Below are 23,498 nucleotides of genomic sequence, written 5' to 3' on the forward strand. Positions count from 1 at the left end.
GACCCAGGCAAAGGGGCAGAGCCTATAAGCAGGGGAGGGAAGCTCACCTGGATTTTTCTTTCTGCAGTCAGACACGCCTGAGAGAGCAACTGAGGCCAGTCTTTGTTTATGTGCTACATTGGGTAGGCTATATTTTTAAATAGGTTTCTTTTTTTTTTATATATATATATTTAAAAATCCAATGTGAATGCCTGTCTAGAGCTAGCACCATGAATCATGTTTTAGCTCATTTTATTAAACATAAGTTAAATAACTGTTTACTTTTGATTGTTTACTTCTTTAACTCTTCATGGTGGTGAAGTTGCAAAAGCTTGGAGTGATTGTTCAGCTAAAGCACGGGTAGGCTTAAGGTGGTTTTAAACAAGATATTTGTTTTTTTTAATACGAATTTAACATGATTTTTAACAAGATTTTTAACTACAGATTCCAATTACCTGCCTGTTCTCAATTGGGGGAGGGGAATGTGCTTCCAAGTCAATCAAGGTATGGTATTTGTTACAATAATCATGTTTTGTGGAATGTTTCTTTTAAAGTTATCATTCTGTATCCTGGTGTTTCTGTTTCCTTTTTTCTGTTTCCATAGCAGTCTCTGGTTCCGGTTTATTCTGGCACTTGTGTACAAACTAGCGTTTGAGTTGCATATGTATCTTAAGCAAATAGCCAAGCAGCTTCCAACATATACTGTATGTTACTGCAAAACATCCAGTTTCCATCATCTGTCAAGACACTTAGAGGTTGAACAGGTGATACTGAGGTCCTGACATCCTGTGAGATGAACTGAAGAGGTGAACGATCTGAGGGGTGAACGTCTACTGTTTGCGTGCATAACATCAATAAAACATGAGGTGTTGAGAGACTTATGGAGCTTCTTCTGCATAATACCGCTGAAGATGTAATCAGTGGTGCCGGAAGCCCAGTGATCTATGTCTAAACTCTTATCTGATCACTGAAGGGTTGAATACTGACGGGGCAGGGACGAGATGTAGCAATGTTCTGAATTATTAGTCTGTGTACATGTTGTGGTGTCAAGCCAACCATTGCTTCGAACCTCAGTTCTACACGCCTTCTTCCTCACACATTTGCCCTGGTGATAAGAGACAAAGACGTTAAGAGAAATTAATTTATCTAATGTTGAAGCCCGGAGGTGGCTTGGTAGTGATAACTGATATGTATCAAGATTATTATCAAATCCCCTTGGGAGGAAGTGGAGGCATCACTCTGAACAGCTGACTTCTTATTCACAGTGCCAGGTGCGATTCCTGTGCAATAACCCAGCAATACTGTCACTAATCAATCGGTTTACTGGTTCCATTTATTCATTCTGTTTCAGAGCTGTTCATACTGTAATATATCAATACTTATAGAATACTATTTATTGCAGTACCCTTTGCACTATGCTCTATAATTTACTCCTGCATACTTTGCACTCTTCATTGCACTATTTTCTCAACCTGTCTATTGTTTCTGTTTATAGTGTGTGTAAATTTGTTTTGATTGTCTTGTATGTGTAAGTGCGTTGTGAGCAATGATTATCCACAGCAAAAGTCCTTGTATGTGTCCTCATACCTGACAAATAAAGTTGATTCTGACAGTGGAGGTTCCCAGGGAGGTGGGCAATCTTGAGCCCCCCCAATCTCCAGAGTACCATACATATGTTCCTGACCAATATGTCTCCAAATTTCAAAGACAACAAAAAGTTGCAAAGACGGACTCTTGCATTGTTCTGGCTGAGCAGTCTAATCATGATGACAACCCTTAATTCTGACACGTTTGGATACATACATACTGTGCACAGTGAATGATACCATAGACCTAATTTATCAATCCTGTTTTTTTAACTCGACACCATGTTTTGCCACTGTTAAAGCCACATTGGTATGCCATATACATTTTCCAGTACAGTCATGATAAATACAAACTGACAGAATTCTGCGATGTCGTTCCTGCTCGCAGTGCTGCCGTCGCAACAGATCACTAATCAGGGAGAAGGCCACCACTAGAATGCAGCAGGAACCCACCAGAGAGTCCCCGGAGTCTCAACCCGCCTCTTCTCTTATCTCTGATTGCTGCTGTTTCATCTGCGCGGAGAAGCATTAATCAACTCTTCTCATTCAGGTGAGAGCCCATTTATACATAACACTTGACACTCACCTTGAGTGGGCAGCGTGTTAAATGTAATTATCAATCTAGTGAGCCATGGAATACTTTTACCCACACGTTACATTAGAGACGAGCATAAATCCTAATGGTATTTAGGCAATTTTGAATCATGGAAGCTTGTAATATAGCGATACAAAATGATTATTAAAGATTTACAGCAACAGACCAACCTCAAATTAATTAACACCATTGCGACACTTTCAGCAAGCGGCATGCTGCATACAGTAATTAAAACAAGTACAGTAACAAAGTATGTTAACCTACTGATCTTAAATGAGCTGCAAACATACATTTTATATGCTTGTAAAAATGATATGATGCAGTTGCTGGTATAAGAGTCTTGACATGATCTTCCTCTATGGCCTTCATTAGTGTGTTCTGTTTAATATACACTGAACTTTTACCAGCATCCTGTGTGCAATGAGATGTTCAGCTCCATAGCCATAAAACATCTCTGGGTGTCTCCTCGCCAATTCCGTCTGCTAGCAAACAGAAAAATGCCTAACAGTTGCTGTGTGGCAAAATTCAAAATTCAATACTAACAATGTAAAGAACTCATAACTTCCATTTTGTACGCTGCCGAATAAAAAAAACAGAGTTTTAAAGAAGACAAAAGTGGATACAGACTTGAGAAGTAAACACAGTGGGGAGACATCCTGACACTAATGTGTCAGGATGGTTAAATGGTTATTTACCCTGTTGGTAGTGAATATCACAACACAGCAGCTTATATGCATTCTGTTGTCTGGTACCAGACGGAATTGATGAGGAGGCACTCACGCCAGTCAATGGAGAGCTAAGAGTTGTTTCCCCCTCCGGTAGGCGTGGCTTTCAGAGTATGGTGCAATGCGCTCTGTGTCTATATGACGCACAGTAGCCTATTTGCATACCTATTTGGTCAGTTTAGTACACAGGTGGATACACAGGTTGCTGCGTGCAAGTCACACTAAATGTCAGTCTGTCGGTCGAGCCACCAATTTGGTCTCAGAAATACTGGAAGTAAATATAAAGAAAGCATTGAGATGCCCTCTTTCAAATATGTCTTACATTTCCAGTTTCTGAATCAGTCTTTAGCCTCCAACTTTTGGAATTCTGAGAAAACGTTGTAGTCACAAAAATCACTTTGACATTTCCCTCTCCTGGATGCTTAAGTCATTTAGTCAGTCATCTTTATCTCCACTCCACAGACAGATGCATATAAATACCCATCAATAATGTCATGGAGTGCATAAAGAGAATCCTCTGCTGAAAAGTTTAGGAGGGAAAACAATCTGTGATGTAAATTTATGTTAATTTAATTTAGAGAGAGTGCTGGTGTGTTTCAGCTTCATTTAACAGGGAAACAAAAGACCTCAGCCGCCTCTTAACACCACATTTTGTGCTACTGTTATTAGCCTTTTTCCCCACAACAGGATTTGAATTTGCACGTAATCCGTGAAAGTTTACTTTGAGGCCATCGAGGATTATGGGTAAATCCAACATTGAGGCCGGTGAAAATGTACATTACCTTATTTTCAGTAGTTGGACATGTGGGCACATTTTGAGTAAAACAACTGAACGGGTACACAAAGAGGACTCAGAAAGCTCATCTAGGTTCTAAAGACATTCTTCATTAATGTCGAGGGCAGCCCCATCAGTCATATTGGGTGTCACCAGCATACTAGTGCAGAGAAAAGGATGCACATCACTTTAATCTAATTAACAACTGAGAGAGAGAGAGAGGGAGCAGGTAAAACCTGTCATGCCAGTGAAAAGAAGGGTTTGCACATCTCATATTATCTCTTTTCCCCATTTGGACGAGGACATTTTTTACCCTTCGACTCATATGTCAAGTATACTGCTAGACTGATGAGGAAGTGGGGAGCAGGTGTTAGCCTATAGAAGGTGAAAACAAAGCAAAGGGTTGATATTAATGATAATGCTTATTGTGTAAATGTTGATTCTGCAGCATTCACAGTATTATACACAGTATAAACATACCATACTATGACTTTTAACGGGCATTTTTTCAACATATTATGATTTTTTTTTGATTTACTACACTAGTACTTTGTTTCGATATACTGCACTATGACTTTTAAACCTTTTTTTTAGACATATTTCCTTTTTTCGACATAGTATACTGACTGTTTTATAAACATTTGTCATATTGTTATATTCATTGTTTCTTTTGACATACTAAATTATGACTTATTATAGGCTTTTTGACGTACTATGCTATGACTGTTTTCAACTTTTTTTATTTGGCGGCACAATGGATCAGTGGTTATCACGGCTCCGAATAGCATCAGATCCCTAGTATGGATTGTGCTCTTTATTTGTAACGTTGTGAGGACTTTTTTATGACTTTTTCGACATGTCATACTTTGACTTTTTATTGGCTTTTTAGGAATTACTGTCCCATGACTCTGTTTTCAAAATACTTTATTTGGTGGCCCGGTGGCTCAGCGGTTTGCACTGCTCCAACTATGACTAGGACTTCTTTCGACATACTTTACTGTGTTTTTTTCGATATACTATACTGTACTATGACTTTTTCTTAACTTTTTTCCACATACTATACTTTGACTTTTTTACTGTATGCTGACTTTTTCTTCATAGTATGACTTTTTATACCTCTTTTTATCATATTATACAATTACTATACTTTTTTTGACTCACTGCCCAATGACCATTTTTGACGTATATGTACTATAATATGACTTTTTAATCAGTTTTTTCAACATGTTATGCTTACTTTTTTCATCATACGACGACTTTTTTGTGACTCTTTTCGTCATACTATAGTATTACTTTTTCATGACTTTTTTCAACATACCATACCATGACTTTTAAATGGCATTTTTTAAATATACTGTATTATACTATACAATTTACCATAATATGACTTTTTTGATAATCTTTCACAACATTCTCTACTATGACTTTTATGACTTTTTTCGACATACTGTACTATGACTTTTTTATGAATTTTTGACATACTATAACTTTTTATCACTTTTTTCAACACACTATATTATGACTTTTTTTAACCATTTTTTGACATACTATACTGACTTTTTTTCCTCATTACGATTTTTTTCGGACTCTTTTGTTGTACCATATTACTTTTTCATGACTTATTTCGACATCCTATATCTTTACTATTTTAGACACACCGTACTATGAATTTAAAATGGCATTATGTCAACATACTTCGACTTTGTTTTGATATACTTTACTAAGACTTTTCAATCACTTTTTATGACATTCTATGATTTTCTATGACTTTTTTTGACATTGACATTCTATATGACTTTTTTATCCGTATCTATTTTCCAACATACTATACTATGACTTTGTTTCGATATGCCATACTATGACTTTATCATTTTTTACAACGTTCTATACTATTTCTTTTTTTTCGACATATGACTTCTTTTAATTTGATCACTTTCTTCAACATACTATACTGACTTTTTTCGTCATACTATTACACTTATATTTTTCATTAACTTTTCTCAACGTACTATACTGTGACTTTTTAATGGCTTTTTTTCAAAATAAAATACTCTGACTTTTTTCGTCATTTTCATTACTTTTTGACATACCATAATATGACTTTTTAATCACTTTTTTCGACATACTCTAATATGTCTTTTTTATGACTATTTTCAACACACTATGACTTTATTAATCTTTTTTCTAAATAATATACAGAATTTATTCCTCATACTATGATACTTTTCTGTCTCTTTTCATCCATCAATCCATCTTCGTCTGCTTGTCTAGTATCAGGATGCGGGGGCAGCAGCTCCAGCCGGCGACCCCAAACTTCCTTTCCCAATCCACATTAACCAGCTCCGATTGGGGATCCCGAGTCATTCCCTGGCCAGGTTGGAGATATAATCCCTCAATCCCTCAATATAATCATTTTTTACGACATTGTATTCTATTTTCTTTTTCGTTACTTTTTTTGACACACTATACTATGACTTTTTTTTTTTTTACTTTTTTTGACACACTATACTTTGACCTTTTTCATTTTTTAACATTAAATATGACTTCATCACTTTTTCTAACATAATTTTTTCCGACGTTCTATACAATGACTTTTTTATGACCTTTATTTGACACACTATACAATTACATTTTATACATTTTTACGTCAGTCTATACTATTACATTTTTTAATCACTTTTTCAACACATTGTCCTATGACTTTTTTACATTTTTTCAACATTCTATATTACTTTTTTTTAATCTCTTTATTTGACATACTATACTCAGCCTCAAAGTTCCTTCCATCCATCTTTGTCCACTTATCCGATGTCGGGTTGCGGGGGCAGGAATTCCAGCAGGGGACCCCAAACTTCCCTTTTTCAAGCCAATAATGTAATCTGTATCTTCCTAATCCCCAACACTATATTATGATTTATCACTTTTTTTAAACATATTATACTATGACTTTTTATCACTTTTTTAACATCCTATACTATGACTTTTTATCACTTTTTTAACATTCTGTACAATGACTTTTTTATGAATTTTTTTGACATACTATACCATGACTTTTCAAGTTGAAGTTTCAAGTTGAAGTTCAAGTTTATTGGCATGTGCCTTTAAAAGTACAGAGAGAATGCAATGAAATATGTTTTGCCATGGCCCTCTCATCTCATAAGAACTATGTATATATAGATATAGTTTGAAAAAATACTTTTTTTAAAAACTTTTTTATGACTTCTTTTTGACATACTATACTATGACTTATTTCGACACTCTATGCTATGACTTTTTCCAACAAACTAGGCTAAACTACTTTTTTGACATAGTAAGCTAGGACTTTATAAGAATTTTTTTCTACATACTATACAATGACTTTTTTATCATTATTTTCAACATTTTATAGTTTGGCTTTTTTTCCCCTTTTTTGACATACTATACTTTGACTTTTTTTGACATGCTATACTATTACGTTTTCATGACTTATTGATATCCAATACTTTTTCAACATACTCTACTATGACTTTTTCGACATACTATAACTTTTCTCCACTTTTTTCAACATACTATTCTACGACTTTTTCCAACTTTTTTGACATATTATGCTATGACCTCTTTTTGACAAACAATACTATAACGTTTTCATGACTTTTGACATATTATACTTTTTATCACTATTATGACATACTACACTATAAATTTGTTTCAATATACTATGCAACAACTTTATAAGACTTTTTCGACACACTACAATGGCTTTATTCTTTTCAACATTTTATACTATGGCCTTTGACATACTAATGACTTTTTCCACTTTTTTTGACATACTATACTATGACTTTTTCAACATATATTCTATGACTTTTTTGACTTTTTTTGACATGCTATACTATAACGTTTTTCACTTTTTTTGACATACCATGACTTTGTTTCAATATACTATAACTTTATAAGACTTTTACTACACTAACTATCCAATGACTTATCATTATTTTCATCATTTTATACTATACATACTATACTATGGCTTTTTCGATTACCATACATTTACTTTTTTGACATACTATACTATTCTATGACTTATTTTAAAAACTATGCACATACTATACAATAACTTTGTAAGACTTTTTCTACACATTGGCTTTATCATTCTTGCAACATATTATATTATGGCTTTTCTAACTTTTTTTGACATACTATACTATTTATCATTTTTATGACATACTATACTATAACTTTGTTTCAATATACTATACTATAACGTTATAAGACTTTTACTACATACTATACAATGACTTTTTTATCGTTATTTTCAACATTTTATAGCATGGCTTTTTTCAACATACCATACTTTGACTTTTTTTGACATGCTATACTATTACGTTTTCATGACTCCTCGATATCCAATACTTTTTCAACATACTGTACTATGATTTTTTCGACATACTATAACTTTTCTCCACTTTTTTCAACATGCTATTCTATGACTTTTTCCAACTTTTTTGACATACTATGCTATGACTTCTTTTTGACAGACAATACTAGTACGTTTTCATGACTTCTGACATACCATACTATACTTTTTTATCACTATTATGACATACTTTACTATAACTTAGTTTCAATATACTATACAATAACTTTATAAGACTTTTTCTACACACTACAATGCTTTATTATCATTCTTTTCAACATTTTATACTATGGCTTTTTCTCACCTTTTTCAACATACTATACTATGACTTTTGACATTAATGACTTTTTTCCACTTTTTTTGACATACTATACTATGACTTTTTCAACATATAATCTATGACTTTTTTCGACATGCTATACTATATCTTTTTTCACTTTTTTGACATACTATGACTTTGTTTCAATATACTATAACTTTATAAGACTTTTACTACACACTATACAATGACTTTATTATCATTATTTTCATCATTTTATACTATGGCTTTTTCTCACCTTTTTCGACATACTATACTATGGCTTTTTTCGACATACCATACTTTTACTTTTTTTGACATACTACACTATTCTATGAGTTATTTTGAAAAACTATGCTATGACTTTTCCGACAACCTATACTATGACTTTTTTAATCACCTTTTCTGACGTAGTATACCATGACTTTTATGGCTTCTTTTGACATGCTATACTATACCTTTTTGACATAATATACTATGACTTTTTTATCACTTTTTTTTTGACGTACCATACTATGACATACTATAGTAGGACTTTTCTGACTTTATTCGACATGCCATACTATGACTTTTTCGAGATTCTATAACTATTTAATGATTTTTTTTTTCCACATACTATGCTATGACTTTTGACATACTAATGACTTTTTTCCACTTTTTTTTTACATACTATACTATGACTTTTTTGACAAATATTCTATGACTTTTTTCAACATACTCACTTTTTTTGACATACCATAACCTTGTTTTAATATACTATACTATAACTTTAGAAGATTTTTTCTACACACTATACAATTACTTCTTTATTATTCTTTTCAACATATTATACTTTGGCTTTTTCTCCCTTTTTTCGTCATACTATGGCTTATTTCATCTATACTATGAAAATTTTTGACAAACCATGACTTTTTTACGACTTTTTCCACAGACTGTAGGATGACCTTATTCAATATATAATAATAGGACTTTTTCAGCACTATTTTTGACATACTATACTATGACTTTTTTGACATACTATACTGTAACTTTGTTTCAATATACTATACTATAACTTTATAAGACTGTTTCTACACACTATACAATTACTTTTTTATTCTTTTCAAAATTTTATACAATGGCCTTTTTCACTTTTTTCGACATACTATGACTTTTTCGACATACTATAACTTTTTTCCACTTTTTTCAACTTACTATTCTGACTTTTTCTAACTTTTTTGACATACTATACTATGACTTTTTTTTCAACATACAATACAATTACGTTTTCATGACTTTTGACATACTATACTTTTTAATCACTTTTTCAAAATACTATAATTTTGTTTCAATATGTTATAACTTTATAAGATTTTTTCTACACACTATGCAATGACTTTATTATTATTTTCAATGTTTTATACTATTGGTTTTTCTCACGTTTTTTGGTATACTATACTTTGGCTTTTTTCATCTATACCATGACCATTTTTGACAAACCATGACTTTTTTATGACTTTTTCCACAGAACATGGTATGACTTTATTAAATACATAATAATAGGACTTTTTCAGCACTAATTTTGACATACTATACTAGGACTTTTTTATCATACTCTATGATAATTTTCAACATAATATACTATGACTTTATTACTTTTTTGACATACTATACTATGACTATACTATGAGAGAACATTACTTAAACGCTCTCTTTAACTAAAATCAACCATATTTCAGCATTTGAAAACATTTGTATTATTGTGCAGCAGAGCTTTTCAGTTCAGTAAACCATCCAAACAGAGAAAATTCTAGAAAAAAATCACTTAAAGTCACTCAAATTACATTTATTCACAAAACATGTCACATCATTGTAGTTACAGCTGTTCAGTTAAATTAGGCAGGCTCAGCAAAAAGTTATTCACATCTAATCAAGAACATGACCTTAAACGTTCAGAAAACAGCCGCTCAGAAGCCCCTTTTAATATAAAACTGTTCCAACATCTTTGTTCTGGCTTTTGATCAGGGTTCGACAGATGACTACCAGGCTGTGATTAGTACATGCACACTGGTTCTGGGATTCTGTGACTGAGGCATGCGTCTTGTGTAAACACCCTTATTTGTTTGCTACTTTCGTAGTGTTGATGCTGTCAATAAGAAATGTAGAGTCAGATGCTAGTCATGTCATCAGAGGATAGTTTGAAAAATGTAAATACCATATTCTTGCATACATTTTCAAACACACAGATTTTATTTAATTAATTTTGTCAACTTTATGGTTTCTTAAAATGTACATTATATGTTTTTACATGTGAGCAACCAACACTGTATACAAGGAAAAACACTTCTAGTGTTATTTAAACACAAACTGTTACTAGTTGTAAGTGTTGAACAGGCATTAAGACATTAACAGGTAGATCAATAGATTGGTAACAATAGATTGGATTTAAACATAGCTGCTGTAACTCTCAATCAATGAAGCAGGTTTTATAAATTTGCCACTGGACTTAAAGTGTGGCGAATTATGTTTACATTGTTTACAGTAAGTAGAAAAGTAGGACACATGTGCTTGACAGGCTGGAGAAGCAAACTGTATATCTCTGTTGATTCAAGTTATCTAATAAACAGGACAACAGGAGGTTACCTTTATGGAGCACAGTAGCTACCCTGTTTAAATTCTACAGTATGTTGACATTAGCCAGAATGACAATTTTGATTGTAAAACTACTCACACTAGCAGACAGACAATAACATCTTTGCCTGATAATAATCAGGACATCGTAAATGAGACCATGATTCTCTATCCCTGTGTTACTAATAAAGACTAATAATATGTAAATAAGTTAGGCAAGGGAGACCATAGCAAGTCCCAGGTCAAGGGAAAGTGCCATTTACTTTTAAAAGTGCAACCCACTGAAGCTCTCAGGAAGAGTTAGCAACCTTACAACTTGTTTAAGGGATTTACTTTTGAGAATGTTAACATGCTTTTCCTTATCCAGAGCATTTACTGTTGTCAGGTGGAAATCGGGTCTGTCAAAGGAAACTGTTTTGTCTTGAAGGCAATTTTTGAGAGTTGTTCAGGAGGCTTGACCTGTTCTGCTGACTGCTGAGAGTCTGTAGAGCTAAAAAAAGTTGTACTTTATTAGTACAAGGCGTCTTGAACGAATGGTGGGACGACATCAAGAATAACTTCCAGTCTTGACACTTCTTTGGAGGCTAATGTCTTTGGCCTGTAGGGCAGGCACATAAAAGAACATGTTGCTCTTTGGGAAAGTTGTCATGTAACAAATCTTAAATTCTTGCTCACATCTTCGGTCATTGGTCTGGTGATTTTGCTCTGCATTTCTTGTCAGTCTAACAATCTCCACAGCTGTGGCGTCTTTTTTTCATGGGATTTTAGCCTTGTGGTGCTCCTTTTATTGTTCATGCATGCTCGCAATCATGGCTCCAACTAACTACCCAGGAAATGTAAAATGCATCGCTATTTTTTTTCCACAGGCATTTTCAACGGAAGGGCTTCCAAACAGCAGGTGTTCAGAAGAGCAAATGCTTTCAAGAACTGTGTATCATTATTGCGTAGGATTATTCTATGCTCAATATTCTGTGAGTATCAAAAGAGACATTTGTTATGTGAAAAACCATAAAAACATCTTGAAGACAGAGCTGGGTAAGAGAGACAGTGATCAAAAACTTAGCTTTAATAAGGTAAAATCATTGGGCCTGAAGCTATACTAAGAATGGGGGGAAGTGTTTTCCTAAAAGTAAAGTCCTACCCATGAGTCAAAATATTGCAAAGACATGGCTGTATTCAATATTAATATTTTGATGGCTGGTTTTCATTACATCATTTATATATCATTGTCAGCTTCTCATTTCTTTCTATTTATGATGATCTTAGTCTGTCAGGAAAACACAGATTAGTGCTTTAGCAAAAACACATTAAATGTCTGCAGAGAGAAGAAAGTGACATCGTCAGTGTTTTATAACCCATGCTGCTTTAAGTTTCACTGTTGAAAGAGAGGGATTTTGGTGTTGGCTGTTCACTGTTGGTGGTGCAAGCAATAAGTAAAAATACAAAAGGCTTGTTGTAAAGTTTTTATTGTTCTCATGATATAAAGAAAAGCTCAGCGAGAAACATACACATTTTCTGACTAACTCAAAGACAAAGTGGGGACAATACCTTTTCAGAGTGACTTTCATTTTGTATTCCTATATACAGCAGGTGTTCAAATTCTGATCACTTATTAAACCGTATGGATTATAGTTAATTCTGAGAATCTGCTTTGGCAGAGCACTGAAACACGCGTGTCAGTCCTCCAGTCATTTCTGTCCTATTTTGACACATACTGTATGGCTCTAAAATCTCAAATTTAACAGAAGGTTAATCATCCTCGTAGAAAAAGTGCTTTTCTTTTTTTATAAATTAACACCAAGTCCAAAAGTTTATTTCAAATGGAACAAAGTTGTGTTTTGATCAACACATCACTTCTGCATGTTGACTTTTGATAAACTGTTTTCAATATGGCAGAGAAATATTGTTAGAAGCACATAAATTACCATTTCCATTTTGAAATATTTACATCCTAAAAATGACAGCACAAAGGAACTAAAGAAAATCATAATTTGGTCTGTTATTGACTTCACATCTTATTGATCCACTGGTAGCAGTGGCTCTGGGGCTGTGTGCGTGTGTGTGTGTGGGGGGTTGAACACTGAGCTCTTGGTGATTCATGCCCCTCTGTCCTGTCAGATCAGTGGGACGTTGGGGCTCCTGCTAAATGAAGAACTCCTTTTGGTTTTCACTGGGAGTACTCAGACAGTCCGCCTGGCTACTGAAGGGGAACTCGTGGTTGTCTTCGGGCTGTGCTGCTTTGACTTCCTGGTTTTGACACGTTTCTTTCCTGCTGCAAATGAATCTGGCCATTATCGCCAATGCAGACACGGTGACAAAGATCCCAACGGCGATCACCCCTGAAAACAAAAAGACCTTTGATTTAAAATCACATGTATGAACGTAAGGAACCTGCTTTTAGCAGTGAACTGATTTCTTCAAGGACTAGTTCATCCTGACCACTCATTATCTTGCCAACAGCTACATAGATGAGAAGCTTGGTAACACTCTCACGTGTGTTAAAGGTATCCTGTTTTTGTTGTGCAAGGCAAACGCACAAAGGTGACGACTTGGTACACAGTCAGTGGTTTGACGCTATTTTACAGATCTATGGGTAAGTGGTAATGCCAAGAAACACAACCATGCCCGAACAAAGTAAGGGAAGAAAAATGGCTAAATATGAATGTAAATGATGCAGGATTTAAAATCCTCTTTGCAAATGTTCTGAGGAAGGACATTCAGCATGTTGGTTTTGATCACACCGATGCATGCTGTGTTTTGGTAAATAATCAATGCAAATATAACTTTTGTTTTGTTTAAATGAAGCTAGGAGGAACAGTTACCCTATCTCCCCTATGATGTTGAAAAATGAGCAACACCTCTAAAGCTCACTAATTAACACATTGAAGTTTTATATGTCCAGGTGCCCACATGAGCTTGTTTTGTTTGAGCGCAGTACCTTATAGACTTTCAACACAAAAACATCTAGTGTGCCCGCTAATAATCTGGATGTCGTAAATATGACTATGATTCTCGATCACTTGGTTACTAATAGGTATAGTCGTTTTAAGAAATTTTCATGTAGATATATTACATATTATATATATTTAAGACCACAGGCAGAGGCAGAGTTAGGCAATCTTTCAACTTGCTGAAGGTAGTTTTTTCCTATGTGGTCATGCGGTCTGATCCACATCCCTATCACAATGTATTTTGCAAGCCTTGCATTGTGTTTTTCCTTAACCAGATAGGATATAAAGCTAGAGGTTATATATTGATGTCAGGTGTGTTTCATGGCTAAAAAAACCTATTCCCAAATGTTTTCCTGCATTATGTTAAACAAGGAATCCAGTGTTCTAGATTTCTTGCTTTGTCATGTGTTACTGGCCAAACAATTATTACTTTGTTTCTGACAAGGTCTTTCACATGCTCACGTTTGCATATGAGACATCATCGGGAAGTTTCAATGAGGCAGCAGTAAAACAATGAAAACAAGATGATTACTACTGATATATCAACATGTATTGTTGTAGGTATAAACGCACCCACTCAAACTTCTCGTTTTATTTGTAAAGCAAACTTAACTTGAGACACAAAGTAAAGCTTGATTTAGTTGAACCCTGCACCAAAAGAGTTTTAAAATGGAAACACATTGCCCATTGGAATTCAGACCCAAACTCTTCTCATTAAACAGCCAACTCATTACTTCTCCTCACTGCTTCTTTTTTTTCCTCCCCAGCAAGATCAAAATTATTCTCCTCACTCAAAACCGGAGAATTGTATCTTTCCCATCCATCTTTACAATGTCACAGTTTTTAATCACGATATTTTAATGAATTGTTCGTACTCCTGCTGAGATGGATTGCATTACCTCCGATTAGCGCTGAGTCACTCTTGATGGCGTTGACTAAAGGTTGACCTGGATCCACAGGACCAGTTTGGTCTGTCAAGAGAAAGACAAGAGAACAAATAAATAATAAAATGATACAAAGACACAAAGAAATAATATAGAGCAAAGATGAAAGTTAGAAAACATGAAATAAAAGAGAAAGATGAGGTAAAGGAGTGCATGGGGACAGATAGTCACTGTGAGAACCATCAGTCATAACAGACTTGCTGTTTGTTGAAAGCTTCAGCACAGCCTCAAAGGACTTCACTACAGTTGTCTGACTAACCTCAGCTGTCGTAGTGCCATCACTTTATCTGCTTACTGAGGAGGATGGTTAATGAGCCCATAAAAACGTCTAATGAACAGCCCGCAGAATACTATTATAAAAAACATACCAGAAAGGGAGATGGTGGGGTGGTTAATGTTTTATAAACTAACTGAACATCTTAGAACATAGAAACGTCAAAATAAACGTAACACACCCAAATACATGTCTATATCTTTATATGCCAATCTACTCACATGTGTATGAACACACACATGGATACATGACTCACAGACTGCAGCTAGTACAATTTACAATATCCAGGTGTATTCCTCTCACCGCAAACTCCAAAAATAAAACCTCGCATTTAGGTTGTTTTTTCGGCAAACCCAAACAAAAGCGCTGATTGGCTGATCCCCGCCAACCCGGACATGAATGATCAAGTCTTTCATCACACAAATGGTGAAGCTTTTGTCTCCGTCAAACATAAACAAACAGTCCGTCGTTTTCAACAGCATTGCGCGCACCGCAGCCGCTTTGTTGGATTGACAGCGAAGCTTCAGTCAACCGATTCATTACGTTAGACTTATCGGTCGAATCTTTCCCATTTAGATCGATCCAGGGCTCTGTGTATCGATGTAGTCGTATCTGTCATAATACAACCAGATGCCAATTTGTATCAGTGAATCTTTACACCCCTATTATACAGCATATACTGTATATATAGGCCTATTAGTCTGCATCTTGTACCTGATAAGGAGTGGGTGGTTTCTGCCGCATAGGGATTGGCTGGAGAGGAGGTGCCACAGCTCGACTGGACCAATGGGCCGCTGACAATAACAGGGCTGTCAGGGTGCAGCAAAGCAGCTTTCAGAGGACTGATGGAGTTAAAGCAAACACCTGACAGACAGCCGGTGAACCCGAGAGAGGCCAAGCCGGCCAGCTCTGCATCTAACTCATCAGACTCTGAGCACAGAGAGAGAAACACAGAGACAAGAGAGGCTGAGTGAGAAGACACGTTTGTCATCAGCAAATTCCAGTAACACATTTCAAATGCAAGAGTGGTAAACCTTTATCTTGACGAGGCCACGGTCGCGATGATAAGTGGTAATGTTTCTGTCTTAATCATTTTATTATCCATTTTAGATGCTGATAAACCTGCTGGAAATTATTTTGCTGAATAATACACTAATACTGGGTGAAAAACAACTCATCATCATCATCATTGAAACAATTATTTCTAACATTTTCATGCATGCTAACTTGATATTGGAAGCCTAGGCAACTAAACTAAATGCTTTGTTAGGTTATATGGTTACATATAGTAAAAATAAAAACACTATCTTTCAAACACACTATGATCTGTATTCTTTCTGTCATGCAACACTAAATAAAAGTTGCACAACTTTTTGCATCTAGACTAGACAGAAACCATGTCCTCCGTGTCCTTTATGTCCTCCAGAATCTTCCAATATGAAAACTAACTCTGGGGAGACAGGTTGACCGTCCCATAGGCTTGATACTTCTTCCGCCAATGCGAAGGTTTGAGTATTAGATTAAAATAAAGCAAGGTGCTGTGGTGGTGGGGGCTTGTTGCTTTGGGTACTGGTGAGACAATATACAATACAGAAAGTTCCGTTTTTTTAACAGATCCATGAGTTTTAAGGCCTATAAGGTTCCAAAACACAGCAAACAGACATTTTTCTACTGTATTGTAAAAAAAATTTGACCAGTCTTGTTGAAATGGAAGCTACCTTTTTATCCTGAAACTCCACATATAGAAGTTTTAATAAACAGATAGTATGCAACAAGTCTGAAGCCACACTAGTGGAGACTATAAATGTTAATTACACTGTTAATTACATATGACAGTAACAGCTGAAACAAACTGCACAGATATTTGACCATGACTATCTTTAAAGTTCAATAAATGTTTGGCCAATAGTTTTCAAACCTTCACCTTCATGGACTTAAGTCTTGCTCAAGTGAAAATGTTTATGATAATGGACATGTGTCTTCTTATAGGTAAAATGTGTGCAATTTTGTCACCCACCGGATTGCCCCTCAACTGTCATAACAAAACATCAAACTACACACCTCTTAAAAAACTGACACAGACGCTTACTTGTGGTCAATGTGCTCACGTCACTGTTTATGACAGCAGGTGCTACATAAAATCTTCAGTAGCCATAAATGTCAGTGTAAACTACAATAATTCCTGCAGGGCAATTTGATTACACAGCACATCATTGCCACTCATGTAAGTTATTATCAGAAAGGAGATACTTTTCACCACATAAATGGAACACAGCAGAGTGGCTTGGCTGGAGAGGGCTGTTTATCAGCTGTATATTTGATCAGGCTTTGATTAAGTTTTAAATTGAATTTGATCCTCTGAGCAGTAGGGATTCATTTGACTTTGAAGTATAAATCTCATGGCATGTGTGTATCTGTTGAGCAGCCTGCAAGATGAAGTGCAAATGATTGAGATGGGAGAAAAAGTTAGTAACACAACAGATTTAGTTACCTATGTGACATTAGCTTTTCTAAAACTGCATTAGTGTACTATATACATTGTTTAATAATACACACTTTTTCTATTGATAACAAATTAAAGCACATGCATGCAGGGGAGTTTGCATACAAAGTATTTTAAGTTAAATGCTTCACCCGGCATGCATGTCCACATGTTTACCTAGCTACATATTAAGTAGTCAAACATGTCATCTTTGTGATGGAGGAATATTCAAAAATATGGTCAAAACAAAAGCCAAAATTTGGAACTAAATAACTAAAGTTTAGCATGAATGGAAAAATACGGTATGTTGCCACAGTGATGTGGCAACATTTCTAATATACAAATGAATACTGGTAGTATTATTTCTTAAAAGTGCTGAATAGAGTCTCTGCCTTGTTTGTGCGAGCAGTCCAATCCCGCACTGACAGCACTGGCCTTGTATCCACCAACTGACGATTACCGTCCACCTTCACCCAGCGGCTGCCCTCTACCTCCACCTCTCTCTGTAGCAGTATCTCACCCTCCCTCTCTCTTCATCATCCCTCCTCCCTCCCTCTCTCAGTAAGCAGCTCAGTCTCTCCATTCTTTCCTGGTCCATTAGTTAGGCTAATGGATGACAGTGCTGGCAGGGAATGACAGTATATCAACTATCTTGCTGCCTGTCTGATACTGCTCTGACTGCCTGAGTCCTCTCGCTTAGCAGAGGGAAGGCTGAGTCACACATTAACAAGGTCTGGGTCAACAACAACAAAACAATTTAAGGAGCAGAATGGAACAACGGCCCCAGCATTAATTTGCATCAATTTGTGCCACGTTTCAGTTTGAGTTGAGCATGAGATGTGTGTTTTTTTCTGTTTCTATTTATCGGTTTTGAGCGTCCTGGTTTTAATTTGTGTCATATAATCAAGGTTTCCAGGTCCAAGAAACTCTCAACACGATAAGAGGGTTAGAAAATGGCTGAAGGCATGCATAGATGGATGACAACATATTATATGATTGTACATAGTCTTTATCATCAATCAACAAAAACAACTCCTACACATAGCAAACTGTTTCAATGGTGTCCGTCTCAGTTAAACATCTGTTAAAACAAACCTGCTCACTGCAAAAAAGGGGTGGCTAAAAACAAGATAGAAACACTAAATCTGAGGGGAAAGGTACTAAAAACAAGTAAAGTGATCTGTCCATGCAGCAAGATAATTTCACTTGACAAGCATGCTTGATTTAGGATTATAGTGTAAAATAAAAAACTCACTCTTATAACAAGATAAATTATCTAACACTTCTACATTAAGTTTTTTTTTATCTTGGTAAGAACCAAATAATTTGCAATGCTGGATAGCTTTCCACATGCCAAAGATTGAAGGACTTTTATTGTGAAGCATTAACAGCTTCCTGTAGCTTTAGTCACCAATAGTGGATGCTAAGTCCTTGGTGGTAGCCCAAGAATTGATTCTACCTAGCGTAATTTCAGTAGCAAGACCACAATTCAACCTTTAAGGTAAAGGATAATGAATTATATGATAACCCTAACTGACATGCATAATCACTGAGGTATTTGTTTTTTTTAGAAATATGTAGGATATATACTGTACGTATATACATATATACAGGCAGATCACTAGGACAATAAGAGTGATGTGAAAGTGAAATGTTCTGTCAGACAGAGAGAGGCTGAACTGGGCTGTCTGACATCCTGGTTTAGTTTGACCCGACCCACAGCAGCTGAGAATTATTGGTTGTTATGCTGTATCGCAGGGCACTGACTCCAATCTTCCAAGTAATTTGTTCTTTTCAATCTCTCCTCATTACCATACAAAGTGAAGGACCTTTTCTAAAGTTATAACCATTACAGTTGTCTAAAGCCCTGCTTAACGAGACAGACATAACGATCGTATTACTCACTGCTTCGATAACAGAGACAAAGCGCACCAAAGCATACTGTATGTTCTTAACTTCGACATTAGTGAAAAAGCAATTCCATTTGCACAAATACTTTTATGCACTTATTTGGCTTGTAAGCGTCTAATGCCACACAACAAGGACTTTAGTGTGTGGCTCCCCTATTTGTTCTCCACAGTTAAGAACTCTCTTCGTGACCATTTGAATATGGATGTCAACTTGTTTATAAAAGTGCCACGGCTGCTGCTCATATTGCAGTTTTCCCACCGGTCCACCCAACATGATGAATAGAAAACAGCAGATAGATCCATATGGCCCAAACATCTCAGTGCTGTTATTCAAATGAGAGTCTGTCTAAGTGCTGGAGTCGGCTCTAAGAGAACCTCACTTACCCGGCACTCTGCCCAAAATGAGGGATTTGATGCTGTTAAATTCCACATCCGATGTCAAGTTGAAGTCCTCTCTGGTATTCTGGTCGATCTGAAAGATAAATGTATATCACACATGTAAAGGTAAAAGCTCAGCAGGTAGAAAGCAAAGGCTGATAGTGACAACAAACTGCCAATGATAGCTTTCTATTGTTCAGTGTTTAAACAAAGGCTGCTCTGTGAGGAAATGACAAATGGCTGCAAAGAAGCAAGCAATTAAAGCTAGCTGGGGGTCCGACCTGCATTTTTAAATGGGATGCAAACCCAAAGCTGGAAACCAATAGACCCCTGAGACTCAGTGGTTCACAGTGGCTGAGAAGTGGAGAAGGTTCTGAGATGGTAAACGCCTTAGAGAGAGACACTCCTTTATAATAAGGACAGTGTTTAATGTATTACTTTAAATGAGATGTGGGCTTTAGTGAATCATTTAGGGGAATCATTTATCAAAGAAACATCTGCCAATTTTGATCAACCTGAAACTAAAGTTGAGCTATGGAAAGCAGGGAAATAATAGCTTGAAAAAAGAGAGGAATTGTAGCATTTATTAATTAATATTCTATTAGGTTTCTAAAAGCATTTTGTCAGAGGAATATCTGGAAAGGTCGGTGTCCTAGGTAAGTTATCAACTGGCATGCCACAGGAGACCGATCTTTTAATTTTTTTTTTTTTTCTACTATGACAATAAAATAATTTTAGGATTATGGCTCATGGATGTTTACTGTCATATTTCATTTGAAAGTGCTGGCTGCTGTTTCACTATTTTGTGGCTGGTCCCTCACTCACATGCTGTGTTAAATGTCATAACAGAACAGAGAGAGAGATTTTTGACAGCTGTCCTTCATCGAGCAAACATCTGGATTTATTAGCCGATACCTATTACGGTAATCAAAATGCCAGGATTTATACCGATCTGGTTCCCGTGGATCATCTTAGGACATCCTTACTTTCATTTTAATTTCAGATTCTTATAAATCATTTTTATCTTGTGCTGTAGGTGACTATCTGTGCACACAGTTTCCAGTTTATGAGTATTATCCCACTTTGAATCATATTATGATATGACTGCAAGGAACATCATAATTAAGGTGCATACTCATATCTCTGTATACATGATTAATTTACAGTGGGCAAGTGAACCGCAGGGCCACACAATCACCAGACAGCGTCAGCCAGCAGTTTCAATAAAATGAGAGTGTGTGTGTGTGTGTGTGTGTGTGTGTGTGTGTGTGTGTATACCTGAACAGAGACTGTGTCTGCCTGTCTCCGGATGATCACCATGTGAAGACGTCCATCAGCCAAGTTTGTGACTCTGCTCCCTAGCACCTCCACGTCACCGCTGCTGTGCAACTTGTACCTCAATTCCAGCTCATCTTTGCAAACACAGAAGAGCGATACAGTATTTGACTCGGCCACTAAATAATGAATGTTACTCATGAGATATAAAACCGATCTAATATAAGCTGCTGCTATAAACTATTATTGTTGACCACCAACAAGATAATCTGATGTAACCTTCACTTTTGTTGCTGATTGGTACAAAACTTATTTTTTCAGTTTATGGTGCACACATGTCTCAAGCTAAAGACCCAAGACAACATTTAGTCAGTGATAATTAATCAAGCACTTCAGCAGTTTTACTCAAACATCTCCAGATTTTAGGCAGTGAACATCTAAGAAGACACTCCTTCAAAGAACATTTCAGCTGTATAGCTAAATGTTCCAAGATATCAGCTGCTGAATTAAGAAGCTACAAACCATTTAATATTTAGGATTAATATGTTATCTCTATGAATAACACTTCATGATATAAAATCAATTTCCCTCTTTTTACAGTTGCACTCAAAAAAGTACAGATCACTGACATAATTTGGATGCTCCAAGATGTCTGCAGAAATTGCAGATTATAATCATCATTTTGTAAAGATCTAAACACTCAATATTGAATGCCCTTTTTTCTACTCACTATGCTATTTTTTTCCAGAGACGAATAGGGAGCAATTCCTCCATCATAAAAGCACATCTTGATAATAAAACAATCTTACAGAGGGCAAAGAGTGTTTCAGACTCTCAGTGAATGACTAAGATAGTTAAGTTTCTCTGTGTGCAGCAGCTCAGGCTCCTGTTACTGCAGCAGCAGCAGTAGAGAGGTAGATGAGAAAAGCGTCTGTTGTGCATCCAAAAGAAACCTCTCTCAGGGATTTAATTAGATACTTTGGCAAGAGTGCAGATACCTGATGATGACTTAATCAACTCTTCAAAACCTGCTATCCCTCAGCTTCCTCTCGTTCATTAAAAAGCTAAAAGCTGCTTCTACTAACAGCAGGGATTTGTCTGCCGTCACGACAATGGATTGTGTTTAAAATTACAAAACAAATCTTCAACACCGAAACTCAGCTCAGCTGCACACTAGTAAAAACAACAGCATGAAATTCAGCTATATTTACAAGTTGCAGACACCGGACAATGGAAAATCCCAATTGCTCCATGCCAACTGGAATTTCTACAGTGAAATGAGTGAAGAAAATTTGAACAGAATAAATAATGACAAAGGAAAGAACAAGAGAAGAAGGACCCCCTGCTGCTTCTTCATTTAATAGCATTTGCACCAGATGTTTTCTTTGAACCTGACATTGTGCATAGCAATAAGCATGGCAGTGTGGAGAGGAAGGCAGCAGAGGATGACAGGCTGAATGCAGAGGGGTAAAGACAAGGAGAGGAGAGTTGAACATAAGCAAATGCAAAAACAATGAGATAAAACAAGGGGTTGTGGAATTGAATGTAGCAAACAAAACGAAAAGACAAAAAATGTCAGTGCCCTCACCATGTTTGTTGATGAGCAGAGCCAGATACTCCCTGTAGAAAGAGTTAACGTAGAGCAGCAGAGCAGGGTACTGAGTGGTCCTGAAGCTCAGGGAGATGTTTTCTCCTCTCAGTGTCACATCAGAGTAGATGGAGGAAGGCAAGGCGCTGCTGTTCCTGCTGAGTTCATAGGGCTCCTTGAGGTTGTAAGCGACGGATGTTGAAGACTTAAAGCTGGCTGAAACCTCTGAAAGTCAGAAAGTTGACTCGTGAACTTAGAAGTGTTAGATACGCATGTCTCTTTTGCATCTTTAATAAGAAACTGCTTGTCACCATCTGAAATTAAAGGTCAATTTGGAGTGAAAAACAAAAGAAAAATGTCTTAGTAAAAGTACTTTTCTTCTTTGTTTTATATGTTTACTGTTACGGAAATTTAAAACAATTTATTTCAAGTTGAAATAATATCAGCAGATAAAACCCAAGTGAACCACATTTATTGGAAGCCTTTTTCCTTAACATAACTCTACATGCATTAAACTACTGTAAACCAAATTTGTAGCCAGGGTAAAATTTACTTCAACAAATCTCAAAAGTTTTGTTGAATGGCTCTTCTTTTCATTTTGGCTCAAACTGGTAAATTCTGTCTAAAAGTTTAAGTTTTTTTTAATGAAAATTTACAGCGCTTTTCATATCTGTTTAATAGGAAGCATAGACTGGCAGCTGGTTAGCTTAGTTTAGCATAACAACTGGGAAC

At 35.9% G+C, this 23,498-nt stretch overlaps 1 protein-coding gene and 1 long non-coding RNA gene across 4 annotated transcripts in view; one reads left to right on the forward strand and one right to left on the reverse strand.

Annotated features, from left to right (window-relative positions):
• Positions 1-436: 436 nt before the first annotated feature.
• LOC116695824 (uncharacterized) lies at positions 437-16,468 on the forward strand. The gene is made up of 3 exons (XR_004333564.1): positions 437-483; positions 1,954-2,115; positions 15,880-16,468. It is a non-coding gene; the product is annotated as an uncharacterized LOC116695824 (long non-coding RNA).
• LOC116695823 (contactin-associated protein-like 4) overlaps positions 11,813-23,498 on the reverse strand; it is a 91,486-nt gene continuing 79,800 nt past the window's right edge. For 2 of the 3 annotated variants that reach the window (XM_032526307.1, XM_032526306.1), the window contains exons 19-24: positions 22,767-22,991; positions 21,182-21,315; positions 19,910-19,997; positions 15,848-16,063; positions 14,815-14,886; positions 11,813-13,303 (exon numbers count right to left, since the gene is read on the reverse strand). In XM_032526307.1, the coding sequence (XP_032382198.1) occupies positions 13,107-13,303; positions 14,815-14,886; positions 15,848-16,063; positions 19,910-19,997; positions 21,182-21,315; positions 22,767-22,991 (932 nt within the window). In that variant the 3' untranslated portion in view covers positions 11,813-13,106. Of the gene's footprint in view, positions 13,304-14,814; positions 14,887-15,118; positions 15,210-15,847; positions 16,064-19,909; positions 19,998-21,181; positions 21,316-22,766; positions 22,992-23,498 lie in introns of all 3 variants that reach the window. The other variant, XR_004333563.1, reaches the window with a different exon arrangement.

Source organism: Etheostoma spectabile, chromosome 9 (genome assembly GCF_008692095.1).
Source record: "Etheostoma spectabile isolate EspeVRDwgs_2016 chromosome 9, UIUC_Espe_1.0, whole genome shotgun sequence".
NCBI lineage: Eukaryota > Metazoa > Chordata > Actinopteri > Perciformes > Percidae > Etheostoma > Etheostoma spectabile.